General features: G+C 40.1%; 1 protein-coding gene across 2 annotated transcripts; it reads left to right on the top strand.

Annotated features, from left to right (window-relative positions):
• The first annotated feature begins 267 nt into the window (after window positions 1-267).
• Window positions 268-27794, top strand: LOC124146909 (CD109 antigen-like). Of its 2 annotated transcripts, XM_048391959.1 has the most exons (29): window positions 268-344; window positions 2167-2229; window positions 2882-3073; window positions 3527-3676; window positions 4053-4118; window positions 5809-5842; window positions 6161-6280; window positions 7034-7150; window positions 9056-9166; window positions 10301-10411; window positions 11407-11653; window positions 12577-12694; window positions 14782-14895; window positions 15287-15343; window positions 15582-15716; window positions 16890-17028; window positions 18189-18365; window positions 19386-19464; window positions 20335-20491; window positions 21090-21164; window positions 21291-21474; window positions 22074-22288; window positions 23031-23201; window positions 23815-23877; window positions 24432-24541; window positions 25282-25429; window positions 26342-26444; window positions 27227-27318; window positions 27697-27794. In XM_048391959.1, the coding sequence occupies exons 1-29, from the start codon at window positions 291-293 to the stop codon at window positions 27709-27711; spliced, it is 3417 nt and encodes a 1138-aa protein (XP_048247916.1). In that variant the 5' UTR covers window positions 268-290; the 3' UTR covers window positions 27712-27794. The 2 variants fall into 2 exon arrangements, with proteins under 2 accessions (XP_048247916.1, XP_048247921.1); XM_048391964.1 differs by lacking the exon at window positions 15582-15716 and having other exon boundaries at window positions 10301-10413; window positions 11406-11653.

Raw genomic sequence — 27794 nt, 5'->3', positions numbered from 1 at the left:
AGCCACTACAGTGCTGTTGAATGATTCGCGCCCATTCGCGGGGATAGAGAGAGATGTCGGGACTACAGCGATAACAAAGCAGAATCTAGAGTTATAATTTAATTGTTCTTTAATGTCCAAACATTTTTAATTCTGTAATGTGCAATGCCGCACACGCTGGAATCGTCAGATGGTAGAGCCCTCTCTGAACGATCTGTACATCTATTGATATGATGTCTTTCATTTTAATGACAACTGACGATGGCATATTTTCAGGTACTATGACAAAAGGTTTGTTTCCAGGATCGTTCATGTCTCCCTCGAACAACTTCTTGGAAACCCTCCCTGTCACGAATGAGATACAGGTACAGAATGTGTGCAGCTGTGTGCATGTGAAGGTTTGTGCATGTGAAGGTGTGTGCATGTGAAGGTGTGTGCGTGTGAAGGTGTGTGCATCTGAAGATGTGTGCATGTGAAGGTTAATGCATGTGAAGTTTTAGCATGTGAAGGTTTGTGCATGTGAAGGTGTGTGCATGTGAAGGTTTGTGCATGTGAAGTTGTGTGCATGTGAAGGTTTGTGCATGTGAAAGGTGTGTGCATGTGAAGGTGTGTGCATGTGAAGGTTTGTGCATGTGAAGTTTTGTGAAGGTGTGTGCATGTGAAGGTTTGTGCATGTGAAGGTTTGTGCATGTGAAGGTGTGTGCAGGTGTGTGCATGTGAAGGGTTGTGCATGTGAAAGTGTGTGCATGTGAAGGTTTGTGCATGTGAAGGCGTGTGCATGTGAAGGTGTGTGCATGTGAAGGTTTGTGCATGTGAAGGTTTGTGCATGTGAAGGTTTGTGCATGTGAAGGTGTGTGCGTGTGCAGGTGTGTGCATGTGAAGGGTTGTGCATGTGAAAGTGTGTGCATGTGAAGGTTTGTGGATGTGAAGGCGTGTGCATGTGAAGGTGTGTGCATGTGAAGGTGTGTGCATGTGAAGTAGTGTGCATTTGCAGCTGTGTGCATGTGAAGGTTTGTGCATGTGAAGGTTTGTGCATGTGAAGGTTTGTGCATGTGAAGGGTTGTGCATGTGAAGGTTTGTGCATGTGAAGGTGTGTGCATGTGAAGTAGTGTGCATTTGCAGCTGTGTGCATGTGAAGGTTTGTGCATGTGAAGGTGTGTGCATGTGAAGGTTTGTGTATGTGAAGGTGTGTGCATGTGAAGGTGTGTGCATGTGAAGGTGTGAGCATGTGAAGGTTTGTGCATGTGCAGCTGTGTGCATGTGAAGATGTGTGCATGTGAAGGTGTGTGCATGTTAAGGTGTGTGCATGTGAAGGTGTGTACATGTGAAGGTGTGTGCATGTGCAGGTTTGTGTTTGTCAGTGAGGCGGTATGGTATACGCATGTGGGAAAGACGAACCCGAGCCTTCAGCTCGACGAACGACATTATGACCACTATGCTAACCTACAGGCCCACAAAAGAAACCGGCAGAGAGAAACCTAACTATCGAATATTTACCCATTTAAATACATTACCACAAACATTACACACAAGACACGATCCCTATAAAGTAATTCACGCAGACGGCAATAACCGAGTGCAGACGCACTTAACTGTGTTTGGTTCCATTGAATATGTAGTGTTTTTTAATCATTACGATGAAACTTCATAGGGATCGTGTCTTCTTTGATATTTGTGCTGCTATTTATAGTATCATTGCGCACATTTCATAGTTTGGTTTCTCTCTGCTTCTTATCGTTGGTTGGCCTGCACTGCATGTTCATTTTTGTGTGCATGCATGTTTCCTTGACCCTTTAAATCATGCCTACAGACTCCTCATAACAGGACCGCCTCCGTGGTCTAGTGGTAGAGCGTCCGCCCGGAGAACGGAAGGTCCGGTGTTCGATCCCCGGCCGCGCCATACCAAAAGACGCTTAAAGATGGTACTTGTTGTTACGCTGTCTGGCGCTCGGCATTAAGGGGCTAGAACATCGAGTCATCTCAGAGTCAGGATTCTGTGCCCGAGTGGGGTATTCATGATAAACTGCGGCATGGTATCTCATTGGGCTAGCACTATAAATAGGCATTAGTCCAGACCAGTACAAGCAGCCAATCACATCGCTACACACGTGCAATAATCTTTGACGCGACGTTAAACTCCATTTTATCTCACCTCCTCATAAAATACCCTATGCACTTTTTATGCAGGCTGGCACGTCCCTGAATCTGACCGTTCTATCAAACAAGCCCATGCCAGATCTGCATTACCAGGTTAGTGTACAGAAGATGGAACTAATTTATTTTAATGCTTTAATCAAAGTTAACTGTTTATAGTTTCATATCGTTTTGTTTGGAAAGATAATAATAGGAAATTAACCTCATTCAACCTTGACAACATTTTGTATCCATTTTACCTCGTATCTATTGTCATATTGACTGGATAAAAATCATAATACAGACCTACACATAGATCAGGCCTCAGTCCTCAGTCTGCAACTTGATCATGGGAACGGCACGTCGAATGTTAAATGCGGACAAATCTAATCACACCAATTAGTCATTATGTCAGATATGTCACGTCTCTGTGTTATTTTGGTATGAAACTGCTAGACTGATATAATGAATAAAAGTTAAGTTACAGACAAGTAAAGTGGGTTTTGAATAAATCAATTACATTTTTTTATGACCGCATGTTGGCTAGAGTTTAGTCTCCATTTAACGCTTTGATAATACAATGTCTTTTGCCCATCAGTTACACAATTGGGCATATCATACAGTGTAAGAAATCCCTGAGAAATGTGTTTGGTGGTTTACATGCGGAATATGACAATTGGCCTCTGGCAGAGTGAAGACACTGTTTTAAGGGTGCAGTGAAATATAGTATTACGAGGTACACATTCATGTTTAAGACATGTTTTATCAGATCTTTGTCCGAGACGAGTCTGTGGAGGATGGGATATTTCATGTCAACAACAAGAGCATGGCGACGATGACGATCCCTGTGACGCAGCTGATGTTCCCCAGAGCCCATGTCCTCGTGTACCACTTCCTTGACGACGGAGAAGCTGTGGGAGACATAACGTCATTTGACGTAGGCAACTCTGCGAAAAACAAGGTTGGTATTTTTATATCGTGTTCCAAACAACAATGAATTGAATATATTTGCTGGTTTAAACAACAGCTACCACTGAACACATGAGTTTGGTTTAATATCGATTTGAACAGTATTTCAGTTACATCACGACACGACAGTTGGAAGAAATCTTAGACATTTACCACTTTTGTGAAACTAACGAGCACAGGTATGCTGAATCTGTAACTCGAACCCACGATCATAGGTTTCTGGCACGACTAACAGACGCTGCACTCACAGCGATTTGCGAAAATAATTCTCTTTATGGGGCACGAGTGGCACAGGTACAGTCGCCTGAGACGCCGCTGATGGCTTTGTGAGCACCATAACCGTCAGGGGTATCCTTCCACATAACGTTGACACGTCGAGGTATAACTTAATCATCAATGTTCAAAGCGGTATTCAACCAACTCACTCACTCACTCCCTCACTCAGTTGAAGGTGGAGTTCAGTAAGAGTCAGACTCGTCCCGGGGACAACGTCAACCTCCAAGCTAACGGCCCTGCGGGGGCTACCATATACGTCACAGCTGTCGACAAGAGCGTTCTCATCCTGGGCAATAATAACGAAATGACACGATCAAGAGTAAGTTAATGACAAGAAATTAGAATTCTTATTCTATTTAGATTTCTGGAAGTTAATATATTAGAAAGCTAGTGAATACTTATTTCATATATTTCCCTTTGTATTGACATAAGTTTGCTCATGAAAAGTGTATAGTTCTGTGATACCATGGTAATTTCACGATACGATTAATGGAAGCAGTACGACAATAACGAAACTTCCGTTTAAGAAAATCTTTATTAAACAGCAAATATGGTTATGGAGTAGGTTGTACGTACCTGGACGTTGATTTGTCACCACCAGAAGATCTGCAATATCACTACTACAGCTTCTGACCAATTGCTGCTACAGCTCCTGCTACCATACAATTTAATGGAACTTTAACACTTTTATTAAGTACACCAACAAATTGCTGGAACACTACGTCACCCCGGATGGCAAAACAACGGATGATATGCTGACGGTAAGAGGTCGTTTACCGCAATTTCCATCACATTTGTGTACATATACTGAGGGAAACAAAAAAGGGAACACACGAAAGTATACGTCCCTTTATTCTTTTCCAGGTTTCTTCGCATGCTTTGAATTACTCTGTGGGTGAAAATCTGGAAATACATAAAGGAAAAGTGTGATAAAGTGGTGTTCCCTTATTTGTTTCCCTCAGTATTTATCAAAACGGCAGGCGCCGACCTGAGATACACATTGTGTCGGTTTGTGCCGGAGGAAGAATATATAAAACTTGATCAAAAGACTTGAATGTTTTTTTCCTCCTCACGAAAGATCTCAGAAGGGTTCAGTAATTGAAGTTTTTAATGTTCGGAAACGTAAACAGACTTTAGCCTCACCCGGCGTTGTCTTAACCTTAAGTCGGTCTCATATTGTATTAACGTGTTTAAATATATTTGAATATTATGAGTAAAAAAATTCGGACATGAAAAGCGTCAGTGCTTAGGTTGTTTGAACGCAGGAGATTTGTGATGGCTATTCCGGAGCCATGTCTTCCACTGAATCGTGTTTCGGTTCGTCATCATAAACATTCGCACCACTTGTTCAAGAATTCAACATGGATGTGTTTCACCCTCATGGGTTAAAACTTGCACAGGCAATATATGGGACCCACCAGGAGATAAAGTGAGGTTAGGTGAAATGGGGTTTAACGTCGCGTCAAAGAGTATTGCACTTATATAGCGACGTCCATGCACGTGTGTGTGTGGCTGTGGCTGTTTGTACTAGTCCGGACTGATGCCAATTTATAGTGCTAGCTCACTGAGATACCATGCCGCAGTTTAACATGAATATCCCACTCAGACACAGTATACTGACTCCGAGACGACCAATCCTTGGTTTAGCCCCTTAATGGCGAGCGCCAGACAGGGTAACAACAAGTACCATCTTTAACGTCTTTTATTACGACGCGGCCTGGGATCGAACCCCGGACCTCCCGCTTTCTCCTGGCGGAGGCGGTAAGGGACATAAGAGACGTTATGGGTGATAAATCACATTTTGACTTTTTATTATATTTTAAAACCGCAGTATCTTCGGCACACACAAATACAGTTCTCAAGCTTTTATTCATATTTACTGCTGAGATACATGACATTATAAATGTGTACACAATCAATACAGTTTTTGTTTTAATGTCTGATGAATTGAAAGCAGATATGTATGATAAAAGGGTTTGTAATACTTTTTATTACATTACGAACTAACAAGATGAAAATAAGATATTTTTGTACAGTCACCATACATGGCGGTCTTCACTGAAGTAAGCTGACGTTAAACGTCTTTATGCCGTCACAGCACAATTGTATCCTGGCGTCCATAAGGTCCCTTTCCTCTTTGTGGGTCACATATATGAACACGATCTTGTATATTAAATAAATTTTGAGAAACAGATAATGATACCTTGTCGGACATGTCAAAGAAATATGTATCTGTGCCTAGTGTCAATCTTGTTAGTGGACAAGAGAGAGCTGAGGCAAAAACAGTAATAATAATATTTCATCTCAAAACGTAACACCCAAATGGAATAGCATAGTGTGAGAATGCATAACGACTTTTCCCTCAGCTTAAGGCTTTACAATTGAACATTTAGACATGTTTTCAGTTTTTATTTTACAATCATTATGCGTGTTTGAACTGTAATATTTCAGCATGAGGGCATACAGATTATTGTTAGCCAAACAGGTTAGTTTCATCAGACATACAATCTTAATATTGTTACAATATGGTCTTAAACTTCTCATGCAGTCATGACTATGAAATACTATATATACTGTAATCTTCATTCACGTCATTTTTGAATTATGATAAACGCGTATGACTTAATAAGCATACTTCACACCTCTGCTGGAAATAAAGAGATATAAAAATCTCAGTAAATTAAAAAATTGAAACGTGGTTTGCTATCCGGAACAATATTTACGCCATGATAAATTATCTTCTTTTTCTTGTTGAAAAACATATTATTCATGTGTTATCTGTTGAATATTGCTGCTGTCTTAGATATCAACGAATGCTACTTCCGTCCATGTCTCAATGGTGGCACGTGCAGTGATAGTCTCCCTGGTTACGCATGTCACTGCCCTGTTGATGTCACTGGGAAGAACTGTGAGAGCATCATGGGTAAACGTATATTCAAATTGTCATGTACACACAAACATATGTTGATCAATACATGCATATGCGTTATGGTATGTCAATACATGTGGTTATATACATCTAGATGTGCAATGGTATGTCCATAGATGTGGTTATATACATGTATATGCGAAATGGTCAATACATGTGGTTATATACATTGATATGCGTTATGGTATGTCCATACATGTGGTTATTCACATCTAGATGTTCAATGGTATGTCTATACATGTGGTTATATACATGGATATGCGTAATGGTATGTCCATACATATGGTTATATACATGGATATGCGCAATGGTATGTCTATACATGTGGTTATATACATGGATATGCGCAATGGTATGTCCATACATGTTGTTATATACATGGATATGCGCAATGGTTTGGCCATACATGTGGTTATATACATGGATATGCGCAATGGTATGTCCATACATGTGGTTATATACATGGATATGCGCAATGGTTTGGCCATACATGTGGTTATATACATGGATATGCGTAATGGTTTGGCCATACATGTGGTTATATACATGGATATGCGTAATGGTATGTCCATACATGTGCTTATATACATGGATATGCGTAATGGTTTGGCCATACATGTGGTTATATACATGGATATGCGTAATGGTATGTCCATACATGTGGTTATATACATGGATATGCGTAATGGTATGTCCATACATTATATGTTAGTTTTTCATTCCATCGTCGTATGTTGTCACGCCCAGGTTGTCGCCTTTACCCCTGCCAACATGGCGGTACATGTCAGCACATCCAGTATGACCCCTGGTACACCTGTATCTGCCCTCACTTTATCACCGGGACAAACTGTGAACATGTCACAGGTGGGTAGGAACCTTCTATTCGGCATACAAAAGAAAATTATCCTTTAAGTTTGTAGGTGACGCCATATCAACCCTGATATTGAAAACTGTTTTCATAAGACACCAAAGTGTTGTGCTTCGCCGTCACAGCTAAGCATAGAGTGTGGTGAATATAAAGCTGATGACATTGTGATATCTATAGTTATTCTATTGTGATATATATCTATCGATTTCTCTTCCGACCGAGAAATGTATGAATGTATGCATCTGTAAACATAGAAGTAGGCACTGGTGCCAACTCAAACTTTAAGACCTCAGCAATGTTGATGTCTCTTCCTGAGGCCTGAAGTCCAATGATTCTGGAGTAGATCAGATTTGTGTCATATAACGTGGCAGATCCAATCTGAACATGATTCTATAAGACAGCCATAGTCTTTATCTTCTTTGACAAGGACCTATGAAATCCATCTGGCCATGACCTTTCAAATTTCTCCATATCTTTCTGACCCACTGCCAATGCCTTATCAAAATTCACAGTACTGTCTGCAAATCTGCCACTCACAACCTGCAGAAGTTAATCAGTAGGGAGTTGCGATACGTCTAGTGGATCACTTGACTCTTGCAACTTCTTTCGAATGTTTTCCCGATCTTTTGCATCCATCTGGACCCTTTCCATATTTCATGAAAGTAGTTTCAATCATCATGTCTGTCCATATTCCGTTCCAAGTGCCAGGTGTATGACGCGTGACGTGTTCCCCTTTGAGAAACTTCTCAAGTAGTTCTGGATTTAGATCTTCTGCTGTTCTAAGATAATAGAGGCCATAGCGAGCATAGTTCTGATGTCCAGCAGCAAAGAAATATGGCATCATGAGTGGCCAATCAGCCTCTTTTTCAGCTCGGACAAACTGTAGCATCAGCAAAACTGGTTTGATTAGCATATCCAACCACAGTCGCGTTGTTCTGGCATGTCTTGCTCTGCCTTCCAAGATGTTCAATAAGTCTCCTGGCATGGATACTTCTGTTATCACATTCCTTAATAGCTCTTCAACAAGAATTCTTAACGCTCGTAAGTTTTGAGGGTATCTTTTTCCTGACATCATGTTTTTTACACTTCCGAAAGAGCTCTCAAGAATGTCTGACAGTCCACTTCCAGCCATCAGTGTGCCAACACATCCAATAAAGTTCATAAGGAAATGCATTCCTCCAAGACGCAGAAAGAAAGTATGAAATCTTTCTGGGTATGCCCATGAAATGTGAACTGCCACCCTGTACAGTTGTTGGTCACATGTGAAAACAACAATATCTTGTCCAACTTGTTTAGTTAATCTGTCAGCTTCCTTCATAGCAGTTAAAATGGTGTCAGGGTCAGCCGGTTTCATGTCTATCAAAGGCGTGTAAACTGATGTTGTTTTTGATCTCACTGTCTGACCCGCTTTTCTGTTTAGGGCACTATTGTATCCATTCCATTCTGGACAGGATGTGTCTTGAACAACTTCAGACAAGAAGTGAACATCCCTAACAGTTGCACGTGATGCTGAGACTACCTGCATGGCTAAAATTGTCAGTGGTAACACTGTCCTCATGGTGGAGTCCTTGGGCATGTGTGGCTTTTTTGGACCTGTGTACCGTTCTTGTGTGATGTCATCTTCTACTTTCTGTGTCTTCCTCTTTCTTTCTTTCTGTACCTTTGTCATCAGTGTTTTTGCCATCATCAAGTGTCTGAGTGAGAAGCATAGCAAGAGCATGTGTTGATTGGAGTCCATTTTGACAAATATAATGAAACAAAACCGTTATTTTTCTCCGAAAAGGCTCACGTATTTCCCTTCCAAGAAGAATCCACGTTTCCATGTATTGAAGACAAAACTAATTTTGACGTTAACCATTGGTCGCTTTCCCAATAGTCTTATCATTTAATCATCATTCCAGAGTGTTTCCGTCAGCCCTGTCAGAACAACGGTACCTGCATCGTGCTTCCGTCGGGGCATAGGTGTCAATGTCCTCAATACATCGTTGGCGACAACTGTGAGGTGGTTACAGGTAAACATGTATTCGTTTGTAAACATCTGAGCTAAGCAACACAAACATAGAGGCAGAGTTGTTATGAAAACTATATTAACTTGTTTAAAGGGCATTTCTTAGAAGTTGACGGATAACAAAGTAGACTCCATTCATGGATAATAAAACAACTTCTTTTTGGGGGTATTGAGGATGTACATGTAAACCTAATATTCTTGAATGAAGGGTGGGACCATTGAGTATATATTTAATTTTCGGTTCGCTCATGAATACCTACAATTCATTTTTCTTAAGTAACAACAAGTTTTACAACATAACCAGCATGTCCAGCGAACAATATTTGTAATATATCCAACTAGTCCAGCGGACAATATATACAATATAGCCAACATGTCCAGCGAACAATATTTTCAATATATCCAACATGCCAAGAGAACAATATTTACAATATATCTAACTAGTCCAGCGAACAATATTTACAATATATCCAACGTGTCAAGAGAACAATATTTACAATATATCCAACTAGTCCAGCGAACAATATTTACAATATATCCAACATGTCAAGAGAACAATATTTACAATATATCTAACTAGTCCAGCGAACAATATTTACAATATATCCAACATGTCAAGAGAACAATATTTACGATATATCCAGCTAGTCAAGAGGACAATATACACAATATAGCCAACATGTCCAGCGGTCAATATTTACAATATATCCAACTAGTCCAGCGAACAATATTAACAATATATCCAACTAGTCTAGCAAACAATATCTACAATATATCCAACATGTCCAGCAGACAATATTTACAATATATCCAATTAGTCCAGTGGACAATATATGCAATATATCCAACATGTCTAGCGGACAATATTTACAATATATCCAGCATGTCCAGCGAACAATATTAACAACACAGCCAACATGTACAGCGAACAATATTTACAATATATCCAACATGTCCAGCGAACAATATTTACAATATATCCAACATGTCCAGCCATCTACTTTTACAGTGTACTAGTGTCCAACATGCCAAACGAACAATAATCTGTTTTAATCTGAGGCCAAGTTATTTTCAGGAACAAATTTCTCACAGGTGAACGATTGCATTTTGCTGACTCTCTGTGGTATTTTGGGTTTAGACTGTTATTCCCGACCTTGTCAAAACGGAGGCACCTGTCAGATGACGTCACTCGGGTACACCTGCATTTGCTATAGGTCCAACACTGGAAGGAACTGTGAATCTTTCACAGGTGAGATAAAACTACAGAGTTTAAAATACGATATCCTAGTGAAACTACTATAAATACCTGGTCGTAAATTAACCACCAGTACAATATTGAACTAAAAAGAGTATGTCTGTGAATCAACAAATGAGTCTTAATATGTAATTATTCATAATACTGATAGACCATAGGCCTATAATGCATGTAATATTGTAATGGGTGTATATACATTTACAAGGTAACACATTTGGAGCTTCTTAGCCTCGTGGTATGCAATATGTACATTGACAGTTTTTTCGTTATTACTACATTGTTACTTGACATTAACGAAACAAATTTCTGTAAACTTGGATAACGGATATGATAGTTATCAATTCACTGTTTTCCGAGTTCAGCATACAACGGACAAAGTAGTAAGAAATGGTTCTCACTTTCGACAGTGTTTAAATCACAAAACTGACAAATGCTGTGTTCTCTCACGATCCCCATATATCTTCCCGTCTCGATATAGAGTTCGTGTGAATCACATCTGAATCTTGCATGTGCAATTCGGAATGTTTTTAGAAATACATTAAGTTAGTATTTAAGTATTTAAAAAGATAATAACTTGATAGTTTCTTGGATTAGGATAAGGAAAAATGAAAATTTTGAATGAACATATCTTTCATTGTCTGAGTAAAAGCATCCATGAAATGATCTGGTATATACGTGTCCTGTTCTGTCCATATGTTACCATAACCACATGAATAAAGCTGATGCTTAACAGAAGATGACCAGTCAGTTTGTCCTTGTTGATCATAGAGTAATAGCATGTTAACAAATGTAACAGATGAGTCATACAGTTGACACTAATTTAACTTGTACCACTTTAACCAACGTCAAGGGATATCCGTTTATCATCCCTTGGTAGATATAACCCATTTATCTTTACATACAGGGGAAGTAATCTCTGGAGATACTTGCAGTTAATTTCATGAAACAATAGAAATACCTGACTCTGTAAAGATGTTTTCTTTCCAAAGGACTTCCAACAGCAAGCCCCATCCCAGGACAAACTGGACTTCCAGCCGCATCGTTTGGCTGGCCTCAGAAAAGTGGAACGCCAACCGCTGCGTTTCCATGGCATGGCCAATCTGGACTTCCAACAGCATCGCTAACTATGACTCCAAGTGTTACCTTGCATCCCCCAACTGGGGATGTCCTCTTGGGCAAGACAAGGTCGCGGACCAACTTCATGGATACCTTGCTGTGGACCAATACCACTCTCGGGTTAGTCTATATAACTTCCTTAATATCTTCTCTCTACTTATTTATCCTATAACCCTGTGGGGAGTCCAGGGTAGAATATAGGTCCACAGCAACCTGTTTGTCGTAACATAAGACACAAACGATCGGGTGGTCAGGCTCGGTGATTCATTTGATTACATGTCATCGTGCCCTGACAGCATGGATCGTGCAGACTCGATTATTTACAAGCCGCCATCAGATATCTGATATATTGCTGAGTGCGGCGTAAAACAACAAGCAGTCAAATCAAATCCTACCTTGTGTTTCTTCGGAACATTTCCCCTTCCTCTGGTTAATTTCACCTTTCCTGCTTTCTTTAATAATATTCCTCTTCGAACAAAGCTCATTAATAGTTCCGGGAACGGGATTGAGGGAATATTTGTTTTTCAGCCCAACAAGTTAAATACATTTCCTGTTCAGTATTGGTATTAATAACCTACCTTCACACATAGGCCGTAATCTACAATAAGGAATATTTACATGTTCACTTAGGTGATTTTTATTAATACAAAATACTATATTCAAAAATTGTCGAATTATTATTAATTAATAGTAGAAGTTACATTGCATTATTTTAAACAATTTGATCAATTGACTTTGACCCTGACACTGGTATAATCACCATTTGATAGTGATAAAAAAACACATGCTTATGATATAGTTGGAATCGTAGAATGGGCTCTACGATTTCTTATGATTATTGAAAGCGTTTTGTCGCTTTTTTTATTTGAATTAAGCATAGCATTTTCATCGCATTAGCTTCTATATTATTAATATGAAAAACAGTTAGTGTCAAGTTGCTTTGTTATAAATAGTTTGATAAATTAAGACAACTTTCAATTACTAATGATAAAATTTACAAAGCGTGGATAGATGCCCATGCTCGTGACATACCTCTGTTTTAGGTCGACGGGCACTGTGGACATCCCCGTTCGTCTTGGGGACACGGTGACGACTTGGGTGGCGAGTGCCTTTGCTATGAGCTTAACATATGGACTAAGTATCACATCAGGATACGCCGAGGTATGCTTAAAGTTACTTTAGGGGCCGACCATTTGATGTTTCGTGAGTGAGTGAGTTTGGTTTAACAGTAATCCAGTTATATCACGGCGTGTCAGCTTAATGTGGGAGGAAAGCGCGAAGTGATGCAGGTCTCAGACGTTTACCATGATCTTTGGTGGAGGGTGGTGATGGGAAGTGGGCCTGGGATTTTATCGAGTGAAATCAATTGTCCCAGAAAAAGCTTGAAAAGAAAATTATGCTTCAGACTCTTAAAAAAAGGAAATTGTCAGAAACAAAAAAATACATAACTGAAAGATGTATATTCTCAAGAAATATTTAAGCTCAAATGTTAATTAATAAGATATCTGGTTCTGCATTTGTTGCTGACAGAATATAGAGCCCCCATACAAAAATCCATCCGATCCGTACCAAAAATGATTGAGAAAGATGTATGTTTACGTAAATATTTAGTCATATGAGCGTCAAGTCGTCTGTTTCAGCCAGAGGTGGTTGTTTTGATGTAAACCTCTGATTGACCGATCAGAATAAAGTATTTTCCCAATTCATGCTTGGATTTGTAAAGGTACTTCTTTTGAGCATTAACTACATGCATGTAATGTAAAGCGCAGTAAACTACATATACGAACAGACAGCCGAACTTTCTTAAATGAGGTACCCACCTATATAATACACAAAATGATATCGATACGTTCATATATATACTCTCCAAGCAAAGAAACGCAAAGGTAGTAAGTATATTTTCAAAATTAAAATTCTAGGATGGGGTAATTTTTCAGGCTAGACTTTCAGTTAAAAAATATGTACATGTTCTTTTTTAACGATAAGGTTTCACGAAACTGTTTATTTTCTTTGATGGGGTGGTTGGGTAGCATAGTGGTTAAAGCGTTCGCTCGTCACGCCAAAGACCCGGGTTCGATTCCCGACAAGGGTACAATGTGTGAAGCCCATTTCTGGTGTCCCCGCCGTGATATTGCTGGAATATTGCTAAAAGCGGCGTAAAACCATACTCACTCACTTTTTCCTTTAATAGAGTAAACATCGATTGCCCTTGACATTTGCATGATTCGTTTTCTTTGGAAATTGAAAAGCCGTTTCCATGTCCATGTTCCTATCTAATCCATTGCTATCAGCGACGGAATGAGCCCCATGCCGGATGTTGCATACAAAAAGTCACAAATTCAGTGGACAAAGTGTCGTGATGTGGGGAGCCATCGTTTATAGACGAAGAACAGATCATGTTCATGTCCAGGGAACTAAACAGGTATGCGTTAACGTGAGGACATTCTACGTTAACCAGGCTCTGCACGCACCAGGGATCATGTTTCAGCCTGGCCCGATTGAGCATCTGTCGGATGTGCAAGTCCGACACAGAATGCCAACGTCAGCCTGGGCCACGGAATCTGCCACGATTATGCCACGTTCTTCGGGAAGAGTGGGCTGCCATTTCTTAAGATGTCATCAGCATGCTTCTTGGTTCCATGGGCAGGAGGTGTTGCGCAGTCGTTTGTGCCAATAATGGACACGGTACGACTGACTGTGCGTGAGAAAAATGGTGTAACAGGCAGTCGCAAAACTATCTCCGTTAACGTAAGGTGTTTGTTTGTTTGTTGTTTAACGCCGCACTCACCAATATTCCAGCTATATGGCGGTAGTCTGTAAATGAGTCTGGACCATACAATCCAGTGATTGGCATCATCAACACCGATCCACGCAATTGGGATACGTTGACATGCATCAACCAAGTCAGCGAGCCTGACCACCCGTTCCCGTTAGTAGCCTCTTACGACAATCAGAGTCGCCTTTTACGGCAACCATGGGCTGCTGAAGACCTATTGTAACCCTGATCTTCACGGGTCTTACGTAAGGTATACTCTGATTCACTTTGTAATCTTCCAAACACACATGCCCAACCTATCGCTTTTAAAGCCTTGTAGAAGTCACAGAATGAACGTCTTGAAAACCAGATATGCGTTTCTTTTTTTGGTTGTACATAATATCATTGCTGTTCCATTATGTAATTAAATCTTAACTATCGGGCGCGGCTGATAATAAGGTCTTAGGTGTTGAATAATTATAATTTGTTTCAGATTCTTTCATCTTTAAAGTTTTTCGTGTCCCTCATCACACCCGATCATATTATATTCGGCGAAAAGATCATTCTTCAACCTGTTGTCTACAACTACATGGGATCGGAAATTCCGGTAAGAAACGTAGTGCACGTAAGCCCATATGCTATAATACCCATGGATTTCGGTGTATGATGTGCTTGTGGCCTCAATGTATTTCAAATTCAAAATAACTCTATATTATCAAGTCACATTCGTAAATATGTGATAACATACAAACCTCTAAAGAATAGTAACTGTTAAACACAACGTATGAATTGATTTTTGAAACCCTCCCATGACAATTCAACGTTTGCAGATCAAAATATGCAAACATTTAGTTTTAATTTATATGGAATTAAAACAAATAAAGTGTGTTTAATGGTCAGCATCTAAAAACTATTGATAATATATAGTAGCCGTTTAAAACGCGTGTTAGAAGATACAATATTTTACTTACATTCATCTTTTTTTCATTGATTTTCAGATTACACTTATCATTGAAAACTCCGTGAGCCAAGATAAGGTGTACAGAAATGGCCAGGTACATATGCTCAATAAGAAACTGTTTCAAAATCTGGTAAGCTATTGATAATTGTGATCAAAACATGAGGTAACAGTGCATTTCTAATGTAAGCTAATAAGCGCTGATTCTTTGGTTAATAGTCAGTTAAAGAAAAAAAACTCATTGTAAGTGGAATGACACACTATTTGTTTGCACTGGTGATCAATGATTCATTTACACACAATGGTCGAAATGAACGCATACATCAATATTGCAGATCAAACATGGCGAGAGTTTGTCATTTACCGTTCCTACATCCTTCACAACACTTGGCACAGTGACAGTGAAAATAACCGCTATAGGCTTACTTAGCAACGTTCGGGATACCGTTGTTAAAGAAATACAAGTAAAGGTGAGTTGACCACTGAAATTAGTGTAAATTATACAAAATGAAGACATAACTCCTCTACAGGTTCTCTAGTTTACCAATCACGAGCCGTTATTGAATATTATTCAACACGTTCTTTATGCATTGTTACACGCGTGTACATTGATATGACACATTTAATAACTGAAATAATAGTCATGAGGATTACAATCATTATTTCGTAATTAGATTTAATGATACAAGTCAACAAATAACAAACTGCATTAAGCACACATTGCACTTACTAGGAATGTCCCTTCAAAAATCTGTCATCGTGCGCTGCCTTTTCTGCACACAGTGGTCAAAGTATTTAGGTGACAAGTAGCCAGATGAACTCAATGTCAAGTCATTGTGGATTAGGGATTTACAGGATAATTTATCCCTCTGTTCAAGGCCTCAAGGTATAGGATCGATTTATCCGAAACCAGGCTCACCGAAATCGAGCTCAAACGGCCAATCAAATTTCTTCAGGCTACATTAGTACAAGATACGATTAAGAATCGTGTACATGCATCTTATCTCCATACTCGACGGCCACGTGTTGTGCCGCCCCTCACAAATCGTCCTATTGCCAACAGACGTGTACACAACGTCGAAACTGGGGTAATCGTCGCCGGTCCCGTTTCACGTGACCAATTCACTTTGCACTTTCTTGATAGAGATGGACGTGTCTGGCACGGTCGAAATGAACGTCAAATCAATGTCAACCTGAGACTTCAGTCCCGTTTGCAAGTCGTGTGGGGCGATGTGTTGTCTTTCAGGACGACAACGCCCATGCTCACTGTCACGAAAAGTCACTGATCACCTCCAGCAGGTATCTTTCGTTTAGAATCCAGGTAAACTGAGGGACAAAAGAAAGTATACATCCATCTATGATGGTGGCTAAAAATGAAACAACAAGAAATGGATATGCATCATATCAATGACTGTCTCACAACAGGTGACGTGCACATGACGTCTGAAGGAACACGGTAACGAAATTTCATAGTACACAGTAATGACCAGAGTCAAGCAGGTAATGTCTTGATCAAGATCATGATTTTAGTGTAAACTTTCTTTTGCCCGGGAGTGTAGTCCTGATGAATCTTTATAGATGGTTGGATTAGTGGGGTAACGTGGACCTTCTATAAAGGTTTGTATTGGTATTTTGATGGACAGCCACAAGGGGCACCGCAACACTATAACTTCCCAGTGGTAATCGACCTGAACGCCGCCTCATCCCTATCGACGGCAGTTGATGTCGTTCTACCAGCTTCCGTGATCAAAGGGTCAGTGAAAGTCAAAGCCAAATTATCGGGTAAGACGACTTCTGGCTTTGCTTTTAGCAATCAGAGAAGTAACTCTCTTTTCATGTAAACACATTATCTTTTGTTGGTTGGACTCCTGAAGATCCAGGGTAGACTCCAACAACCCATGCTTGCCCTACAAGGCGACTGTGCTTGTCGTAAGAGGCGACTAACGGGATCGGGTGATCAGGCTCGCTGACTTGGTTGAAGCATGTCATCGTATCCCAATCACTGGATTGTCTGGTCCAGACTCCATTATTTACAGACCGCCGTCATAAAGCTGGAATATTGCTGAGTGCGGCGTTAAACAAACAAACAAACAAACAAACAAACAAACACAATTTGTTGGTGTAGATACCTGATCCATTGGACAGACCTCAGCGTGGTATCATCTACTCGTCTGTCCGTCCGTAATCATTTCCTTTCCAGAGCACAACTCGAAAACCGTTCGATATTTTTCAACAAATATTGACAGATATGTCAAACAGTTCCTGGAGTGGTGCCCTTTGCTATTTGCGGATTTTTTGCATCTATATTTTTCTTGGTATCCATGGAATCAATTTGATCTTAGTCTCAAAAGGGCTGGATTTCGTTTGCGGAGCAGAACTTCAAAACCTTTAAACATTTCTAGATGAAACACCCGGGTTCGATTCCCGACATGGGTACAATGTGTGAAGCCCATTTCTGGTATCCCCCGCCGTGATATTGCTGGAATATTGCTAAAAGCGGCGTAAAACCATACTCACTCACTCACTCACTCACTTCTAGATGAAACGTGCTATACAGATCATTCTAGTGGTGAATTGGTGCATTTTGATGACTTGGAATTTTGAAAGATACTGAACCGCATTTATTTCTTCACTGAACTGATGGTATCCAATGGCAGTGAACCCAAAGTGGGATATAAGTTGCCAAACTCCATTTCCGAATTGCACCAGATCGATAGGGTATGTCATCTTCTGATGACTCTTGTTTTATTCACATGACCTTTTACCTGCACTGATTTTGGAGGCGGGTTACCCGCGTGGTTAACGTGTTCCCTCGTCACGCCAATAACCCGGGTTCGATTCCCCATACGGGTGTATGAAGACCATTGTGAATATGGTTTCATTGCGGCATTAAAACCGTTCTCACTCAATCATTGATATTTGTTACACATGTTCACGTCCAGGAGAGATCCTGGCTTCCAGCATCCATGGTCTGGGCCAGCTAGTGACGTACCCTTCTGGGTGTGGTGAGCAGACGATGATCGGACTGTCTCCAGACATTTACATCGCCAAGTATCTCACGGCCACAGGGCAGATGACAGCTGACCTCAAGGACAAGATAGTCGCCTATATCAAGGAAGGTAAATCATGCACAAACGTCACTGTACATACAGTACAGATAGACCGCCTCCGTGGTCTAGTGGTAGAGCGTCCGCCCGGAGAGCGGAAGGTCCGGGGTTCGATCCCCGACCGCGTCATACCAAAAGACGTTAAAAGATGGTACTTGTTGTAACCCTGTCTGGCGCTCGGCATTGAGGGGCTAAAACAAGGACTGGTCGGCTCGGAGTCAGTATACTGTGTCTGAGTGGGGTATTCATGTTAAACTGCGGCATGGTATCTCAGTGAGCTAGCACTATAAATTGGTATCAGTCCGGACTAGTACAAGCAGCAACACAAACACACACACGTACATGCACGTCGCTATATAAGTGCAATAATCTTGGACGCGACGTTAAACCCAATTTCACCTCACCTCACAGTACAGATATCTTCTATATATGCACAACGCTCCAGATAAACTGCGTATTTGCCTTATATACGCGAAATAAATAACCGTTACCCAATTAATTCTGTCCATGTAGTTTGTGTTGCCACGATAGCCGCTTACAGTACAGTTAGCGCCTACGACCTGCGCCACGTTTGGCGATCCTGCAACAACAAATTGACACGCCATGATATAACAAAACTGCCGGGCAACAGAAAGTATACACTTGAAAATTGGATTTGTCCAAAACATTAAAAACCTTATCAAAACCTTATAAAATCAGTGGCAGAAACACTGCAAAGAGTGATACCCGTATCAAATACATTACAATCGAATAACCATTTCTTGTTTGTTTCATTTTTAGCCACCATTAAACAGGCGTATACTACTTTTGCCTGACAATGTATAATATTGTTACAAATGGCGTTAACTTCAACTCATTCACAAATGTCCCAGTAGTTGACTTCAGTGTTTCAAATTTCTGATTGACGAGTCGATGACGACGATAATCCGTCATCTTCTAAACCGCATTTTGACACGGAGGTGAAGACAAGAAGGTACGCCGGAGCATAACTGAAGAGCATACATTAATATTTAACGTTTTCTTCGTACATAGGATATCAGCACGAGCTGACGTATCAACTTAGTGACGACTCCTTCTCCACCTTCACATCGAATACCATCGGAAGTACATGGTAAGTAAAGACATGGAATCGTTGTCAGCAGTATGCCGGGGACTGATGGCGATCTACAGGATCTAATTGGTCTTTGTGAATGAAATGCTTGTGAACAGAATGTGAATGTTGAATACCGTCATCTGAGCTTGATCTTATTAAGGTTCGACTTTCCAAGGGGTGAGGGTAGGAGTACGAACGTGTTGTGTCCGCGCAATTCTCGTTTAAGAAGCGTTTTAACGAAAAACAGTGCCTAGTCAATTTAACTACTTGAGCGACTGGTGTTGCGTTTCAGTCTGCAATAAATAAGTTAAGCCAAGATTACACATGATAGACTTGTGAACACACTACGAACAGTTCTAATATGGCTCCGCCTGCGTGTCCCTTGCTTCACTCATCAATATTACTGCTATACTGTAAATACTCGAGGCTGAACCAGACAAAACTATGTCCTCGAGACAAAGGAACGGTCCACGGAGGACACGGACACGGATATACATTGTAAATCAGGTCACGCATTGTTATGAATGATGTATCTATCTGTCTGCTGTCTGTCTGTCTATCTCTCTCTATCGATCTGTCAATCCCTCTGTCTGTCAATCTTTCTATCTATCTATCTATTTATCTATCTATCGATCCATCGATCCATCGATCTCTTTATCTATATCTATCGATCTATCTATCTATCGATCTATCTGTTTATCTCTCTATCTCTATCTATATATCTCTCTTTCTCTATCTAACTTTCTTTCTTTCTATCTATCTAAGTATCTATCTATCGATCGATCGATCTATCTATCTCTAAATCTCTATCTATATATTTATCTATCTATCTCTATCTATCTCCATCTATCTCTATCTATGTATCTATCACCTGTTTTCTCTTCACAGGCTGACTGCTTTTGTCATAGGATCGTTCAAGGAGGCCAAATCCTTTACTTACGTCAGCGATGACATCATTATCCATGCATTGGATTGGCTGATGGGTCAGCAGAATAGTGATGGGTCTTTCAGGGAACCTCACGCGCTCTACCACAAAGACATGCAGGTGATACGTGGTGCCACTTTTAGTTTATATCAGGGAAACAATCCTGTGTTATTAAACGTGAATTATCCACGACGTACTTTAATGTATTAAAAGAGGCTACCATACAACACAATCATAACTTTTAACGGCTTGTTACGAAAATCTCATACATTTTTTGCTATGGTTTAGCCAGTCAGTTTTTACAACAAAACGCAAAAAAATGCAAATACTTCTATATACCTGCGGAAATGACATAGTGCGCGGAAATATACACGTTTTTCTCCGAAATTACCTTGACATCTTACGAAGTACAACTTCTTGAGATGTCACAATGACCAGGGCTCAAGCTTGTACAGGTGGAAATATATAAATACCTTACATAGATGATGCAACTACTTTTCACAGTCAGATGAGCCATTATCTTCTAATATTTTACAACTATGCTCATTTTGATTTCAAAACAAACTAACAATTGCGAACCTCGTTGTTTTGCATGCAATGTAAACGACGGTCATGTTTAAAGTACAACAGACATAACGGCCTGGGTCGTTCACCCTCTACATTTGAACGTACTGTTAATGAATTAACCGTTATACATGTATGTTGTTTGTTGGCACAGGGCGGAACCAAATCAACAGTTGCTCTAACTGCCTATATAACAATAGCTTTGGAAGCTAGTAAAAACTTCCAAGGGGTAAGTATGAAACACATTTTTGAATTTAATAAAAAAATATTATTACTTTTATGTAAGTCTGTATATTCGTAAACATGCACAATTTGATTTTTTCAAATATGTAAGTATTCAACAATGTGTTTACAGGAAACGAGAAGATCCCTCGCAGATGCTCTCAAGTTGGCCCTCCACTATCTCCAGGAACAATACACAAGCCTTGATGACAACCATGCCCACGCCCTCGCTCTCACAGCATACGCTTTTACCATTACTGGAACCAGTTTCAGCAGCGTTTTAGTAAACAAGCTGAACGCCATTGCTCATATTGACGGTATCATTGATAAAATACATATCTCATCAGTTGCTGAACTGGGTTTACAAATATCCTGATGTTTTTGACAAATGCCGTTCATCATTATTCAGAAATCAATTATTTCGTGGTATAAATCGTTTTGTTTTTCTTTGTTGTTTAAAACCGCACTCAGTAATATTCCAGCTATATGACGGCGGCCTGTAAATAATCGGGACTGGACCAGACAATTCAGTGGTTGACATAATGAACAACGAACCAAGCCGTCTGGGTATAATATAGACATATAGATTGAATAGTACTGATAGCGGCGTTAAACAACAATTTGAAAATTTTCTCTTGACCCTGTAGGCTATTTGAAATATATATGTTTGTCTGACTTTTGTTAATCTCAATATTATTTACAATTGCATCATGTGCAAAACGTTATATTCACCTGCTCAGTAATATATTTTAACATTCATAGCCATTTGGCATGTGTATCGTCTGTATGTTTCAACATATATTATTTTTATCAACCACACACATTTAATGAACAATTATTTTTTGCGAATATTAATTGCTCCACAATCGCAGTGAAATCTAATGTACCATAAAATTATTGTTTCCTTATTTTATAGGCCAAATAAAATACTGGACGGCAAGTAAGACTACCACTGTCACAAAAAGAGAACCATGGAAGGAGGGACAGAGATTTGGTCGACCTATAGACATTGAGACTTCCGCCTACGCCCTCCTCGCCCACACAGCGAGGGGGGAACTCGGAGAGGGACTTAAGGTCATGAAATGGATTGTCCAACAAAGGAACCCCAATGGAGGCTTCACGTCAACACAGGTCAGAGTCAGGTCACTAGACAAACATACAGTCCCTGAAATAATGTTATGTATACGGTTTAATAAAATCAAGGAACCCTCACGGCCCCTTGTTCTTTGTTCTGTGAATGGGATGAATATAAGCTGATAAAGATGAGAAGGGGTTGAGGGTGGAATTGAATGGGTTTGCTGGACTTTCTGGTTACTAGCATCATGTTCTGATTGGGATTTACTGTATTTATTGGCGCTGTCAACAGACGGCTAATGTGTCTTATCATACCTCCATGTCAGAATGATGAAATCTGATTGGTTCACGTGATTGTGATAACATCATGTATCATACCACCATGTCAGAATGATGAGATCTGATTGGTTCACGAGATCTTGATAAAATGATGTATCATACCTCCATGTCAGAATGATGAGATGTGATTGGTTCATTGGTTGATAAAATAGAATAAATCCCTTCGACCACGCTTCGAAGCTAAAAAGACACGCTTTGTTCCGAGTCGACGAAAAGCATGTGACAAGGCACAAGTTAACCTCAGCTCAATCAACCAGCCCTTTTCTATCAGTTTTGTATTTGTTTTGTTTCTTTTACAATGGCGGATTAAAACATGTCGGTAATTGACGTTCGTTGTAGCGGGGGAGCAGGGTACCTGGCATCATCACTATTTGATAGTGATTCATAAAAACATGCATATGATATATTGTCGGTTTTATAGAGAGTGCTTACATAATGGTTGTCCGTACTTAACCTGCAGGACACTGTGGTGGCTCTTAAAGCTCTGTCTGAGTTCCACACTGCCTTACACCAGGCCACGTCCCCGTCCTCGCCGCACCACGTCCACATCGCTGCAACCATAGCGACCACTGGCTTCAGCAAGAACTTCCAGATAGATGACTCTAACATTAATGTCCTTCACGAAGTTGAGGTGAGTGAGTTGGGATAGGTTTGAATAGGTTTTCATTAATTTTATATCACATCGTTTCATCTTTATGTCGGAGGAAAGGCCCATCTTTTATCTTTGGTTAAACATGGTTAAACATGCAAGATGGACATGGTGCAGACAAACTACGGTTCATAATCGGTGTGAATCTAAAATCCTGGACGAAGTTAGTGAGTTTTGATATATATGCCGCCTTTGAACTACAATACTTCAGCTATATGAGTTAGTTATATAAGTTACTAATACAGTGACCAGCCAGAACACAGAGATCATTTACAACTCTTGAAACCAGGGGACGCAGGGTGCTGACAGGACAAAGATTGTAATCGACGCGAATCTAGAATGCGATGAAGGATCCTTGCACAGCTAAGGGGCTCAACTCTGCAGAGTGAATTGCGGGGACACCATAGTCCACTCGGCTGTCTGTGAAACTGATGAAAACAGCTTACACTACACCAAAGCATGTGTTCACCCACTGTGTTTAATGGAAACGATAAATATTTTGTTATGTTTAATAAGTCATATTTTCATGGCCTTGACTTTTAACTTCGATTTATATATTTGTTAATAATACTTTTGTATATTTTGCATAACACAGTTGCCGGTTGACAGCGGTTCAGTGAATATAACAGCATCTGGTTCGGGACTTGGTGTTGTTGAGGTAACTTTTTCGCCACTCTTCACGGATGAAGTACAATCATGTCAAAGAGCATGTTTTTTCATGTGATCGTATGTGAAGTTGGTTCCACATTTAGATGACGATGTTTAGGTCTACTGAATACGATCACTCCTAAGCAAGTAATTTCCACTCGAAGAAATGAATAATATTTTGCTAATGCGTTCTTTTAATAACGTTCGTGCATTATAATTATGCACACTTTAATAGTTTCACTGAGTTTTTTTCATACCAAATAGGTTTGTTATCGTTGATATGACAAGATGCAGTTGACAAAAAGGGAGAAAGGGTGTAAGAAGGGATTTGAGGTTTATGTCTTCTTGTTATAATGAAAGTAACAACAAAAATATTCAAAATAGGCATATTTTCATATTGCTTCATCTCATACACATTTTAGGGTGGGAGCGTTCGAAAAACAAGACGACAATTGGGTATGGCACCACTATTGGTGATAGATACAATTGATATACGCCTGCGTCATTTCGTTATGTTATTGCGGAAGTCTGAGATGTACATACCAGTGCACACTATGATTACAGGTGGCAGTTTTCTACAATGTTGATGCAGCTGATGGCAATGCGGCGTTTGATCTCACCGCTACTGTAATCAAAGAAAGCGTGCAGTCAATAACGGTACATGTATGCGCCAGGTAACGATGTTCCCTCTGCATATTTCGCTAAAATCTGAAACTTTTTCCGTTTATGCTGTACGAAATATATCGGCTACATCTTGAAATTATTTGTTGAGAGTTGATTGTTTTTATCTCCCGTATCTGGTATGTTTTTCACCGATAATGGGACCACTCAAGGCGTGTTAATGTATAAATAATTGCACGTATGTAGTGCGCCGATAGTAATTTTAATACTATAGTAGTAGTAGTAGTAGTAGTAGTAGGTTGCACTATCACAGCTTCGAATGCACACACGCACACACACTCTCACTCACTCACTCACTCACTCACTCACTCACTCACACCGAGTTAGAGTTAGAGTTGTTCTTAAGCAGTCCATGCTTGTCCTAAGATGCGACTAAAATGAGGTATCGGGGGTCAGGCTCGCTCACTTCGTTGATGCATGTCATCTGACCCTTTTTCATAGATTCATGCTCATGCTGTCAATCACTGGACTCCATTATTTACAGATCGACATCATATAGCTTGAACATTGCTGAATGCGGCGTTAAACTAGAAACAAAAAAATATTAAATATCCCGTGTTTAGATGACTGGGCGATATTCACGTCCGCTTATATATTTTATTCTAAGCAGTTCTTAGAATATGTTCTATTTTTAACACTCTAATAAACGGTCAACTATGAAATGTATAACATGAATATTTATGTGATGTTCGTAAAACAAAACTTTATACTTTGAGACTCTACATTTCCACAGCTGGAAGCTGGCAGACTCAAGTGGTATGGCCGTTATCCAGGTGGGTATTCCAACTGGTTTCGAACCCGACGTCAGCCTCATCAAAGAAACCAACGGTCTCAAAAAGAAGGAATACAAATCAGGAACTGTTGACATCTACTTTGAACAGGTGATATATAACTTTTATTCTCTTAATCTACAACACTCTTGCATAAAAGAAAGTTACAAAGGTAATGCATGTGTCAACAGCAGTGCTGTAACTGTGGTTTTAACTGTTGTCTGTGATATTGTTGACCTCTTTCGGAACAGCGTCCGTCTGCATATACTTGTGCTAGATTACAAATCACCGCCGGAACATTTAACCATTGTGCCTTTGCTATCTAAAAATGGAGAAAGCTACATCCATTTAAGTAAGCAGTTTAAAATACGTTATATTTATATTATACTTAACAAAACGTTAGGGATCATGAATATGTTTGGGAATATTTTTTTTGCAGGGACGGCTGGCACACAATTTCATAAAAATATCTCCAGAAATATGTATGATTCTTTGTTTGGTATAGTATCAAATATAAAATATAATATTACTAAAGATATGATTTACATAGCACTGAAATGCGAATCCCGATATAAGAATATAAGTGAATGTGTTTCGGTTTAACGCCTCTTATGAACACTTCTTCAGTTATTTTTATGTAAATGAAAAACTGTCGGAGTACTACGTGCACGTGAGGACCCCTGCATGGTTTCCGTGTTAGAGACGGTCCCCCAGTAACCTACATGTATACTGACTGGTGGGTGGGCAGCTCGGAGACCTGGTTGTTTGCGTGTCATCTTACCCGACAGCGTAACCCGTTCACAATGTCAATCACTGGATTGTCTAGTCCAGGGTCGATTATTTACAGGCCGTCGTCGTATCTTTCGGTATATATCCTTATACCATTGTCAAGCAAGACTCTTTCGCGGTAGATCATTCTATCGTTGTCAAGCAAGAGTCAAGCATCACAATAGAATAAAGAAGGTATCATCCACAAAGTATCTTGTCTGTACTGTTTGATTGCCATTGTGCCATATGACCTAGATCGGGCGCAGTCCTCTATGCGTGGATGTCACAGCCAACAGAGTCGGGATGACGGTCCAGACCCAGAAGTCCCAAGTACTCGTCTTTGACTACTACAATCCCGGTAGGTATATAATGTCGTCGACCCAAAGCTTCAACAGATTGATAAGGATTTGATAGTCTGAGTAAGTAGCTGTTTTGAACAGTAGTTCAGTTATATGACGGCGCGTCTGCTTCATGTGGGAGGAAAGTCCGAAGTGATGCAGGTCTCAGCGTTTACCATTTCCATGAACCCCACCAGGAGGGGTATGGTGCTGCCAAACCAAAACACTTAATCAGTTCGAATCTGGAATTCGAACAAACAATCATAGGCTTCTCACAAGGGAGGCAACTGCACAATGAAATGTGCCTTGTAGACAACTGGGCACCCGTGCCCCCGTTATCATTCAATAAATCGGTATCATAAATTACAATTACATCTTCCTTTATGATTTATACTTTGATATACATTGTATTTATTATTTAAAAAGAGATATTAAATGAAGACCAGCCTCCACAATCAGCAGCGCGTATTCAGTTTAGGGCATAATGGTTTGCCTTATGTCTGTGATGGCACATTATTTAATGGTAGATCGATACAAAACAAAAATTTGATAAGCAGGCGAATTACTTGTTGTTTGAGTGACCTGATTCACACACGCTAGGACTGCTAATTTGCCTGGTCCTAGTCAGACACTTTAGTTCAGTTCGATCCTGCTAAACGATCGTCTGTGCAATAAGACCATGATGCGACCATTCGAAGTCGATCAACGGATCCTGAAACGGCTTAACCTAATCTACATGTATGTATGTATCTTTGGTCAAATTAAACGCTTGAACGTCTCTGATAATGTCATCTTGTCGCAGTGAATCAGCAGAGTGTGTTCTATCTGTCCTCGGCCCTCCACGACGCCAAGCTATGCGACATCTGTCCTACCTGCACTGGTTGTGGGGATCTGGTGAGTACTACTCGAGACCTGAACGTGTTATAGCGAGACCGGAAGGTCAGCGGTTCGATCCCCTGGCCGCGTTATACCAAAATACGTTGAAAGATGGTATCCTGCCTGGCGCTCGGCTTTAAGCGGGTAAAACAAAGTCTGGTCGGCTCGTAGTATAATGTTTCTGATTGGGGTATCTCCGTTGCTCTAGGCTTGCACTATTAAGCCGACAGAAGTCCGGACTAGTGCAAGCAGTCACACACACACACGTGCATGCACGTCGCTATATAAGTACAAGCATCGTGAACGTGACATTAAACGGTTGCCCCATTTCACCTTTCAGCATCTGTTGCAATCATCTTGCTGATCTGGATTACAGTCATTATTTTATTGTTGCAGATCATCGGGAAGTAGTTCATCGAAGCCCAGGGACAGCTCTGTCTGTGCGTACTACGCGTGTTTGTACACTAAAATATGAATAAACATTTCAGCAGTTA

This window comes from Haliotis rufescens, unplaced genomic scaffold, assembly GCF_023055435.1.
Source record: "Haliotis rufescens isolate VD_foot unplaced genomic scaffold, xgHalRufe1.0.p SCAF_1, whole genome shotgun sequence".
Lineage (NCBI taxonomy): Eukaryota > Metazoa > Mollusca > Gastropoda > Lepetellida > Haliotidae > Haliotis > Haliotis rufescens.
This window is presented reverse-complemented; position numbering and strand designations above follow the sequence as displayed.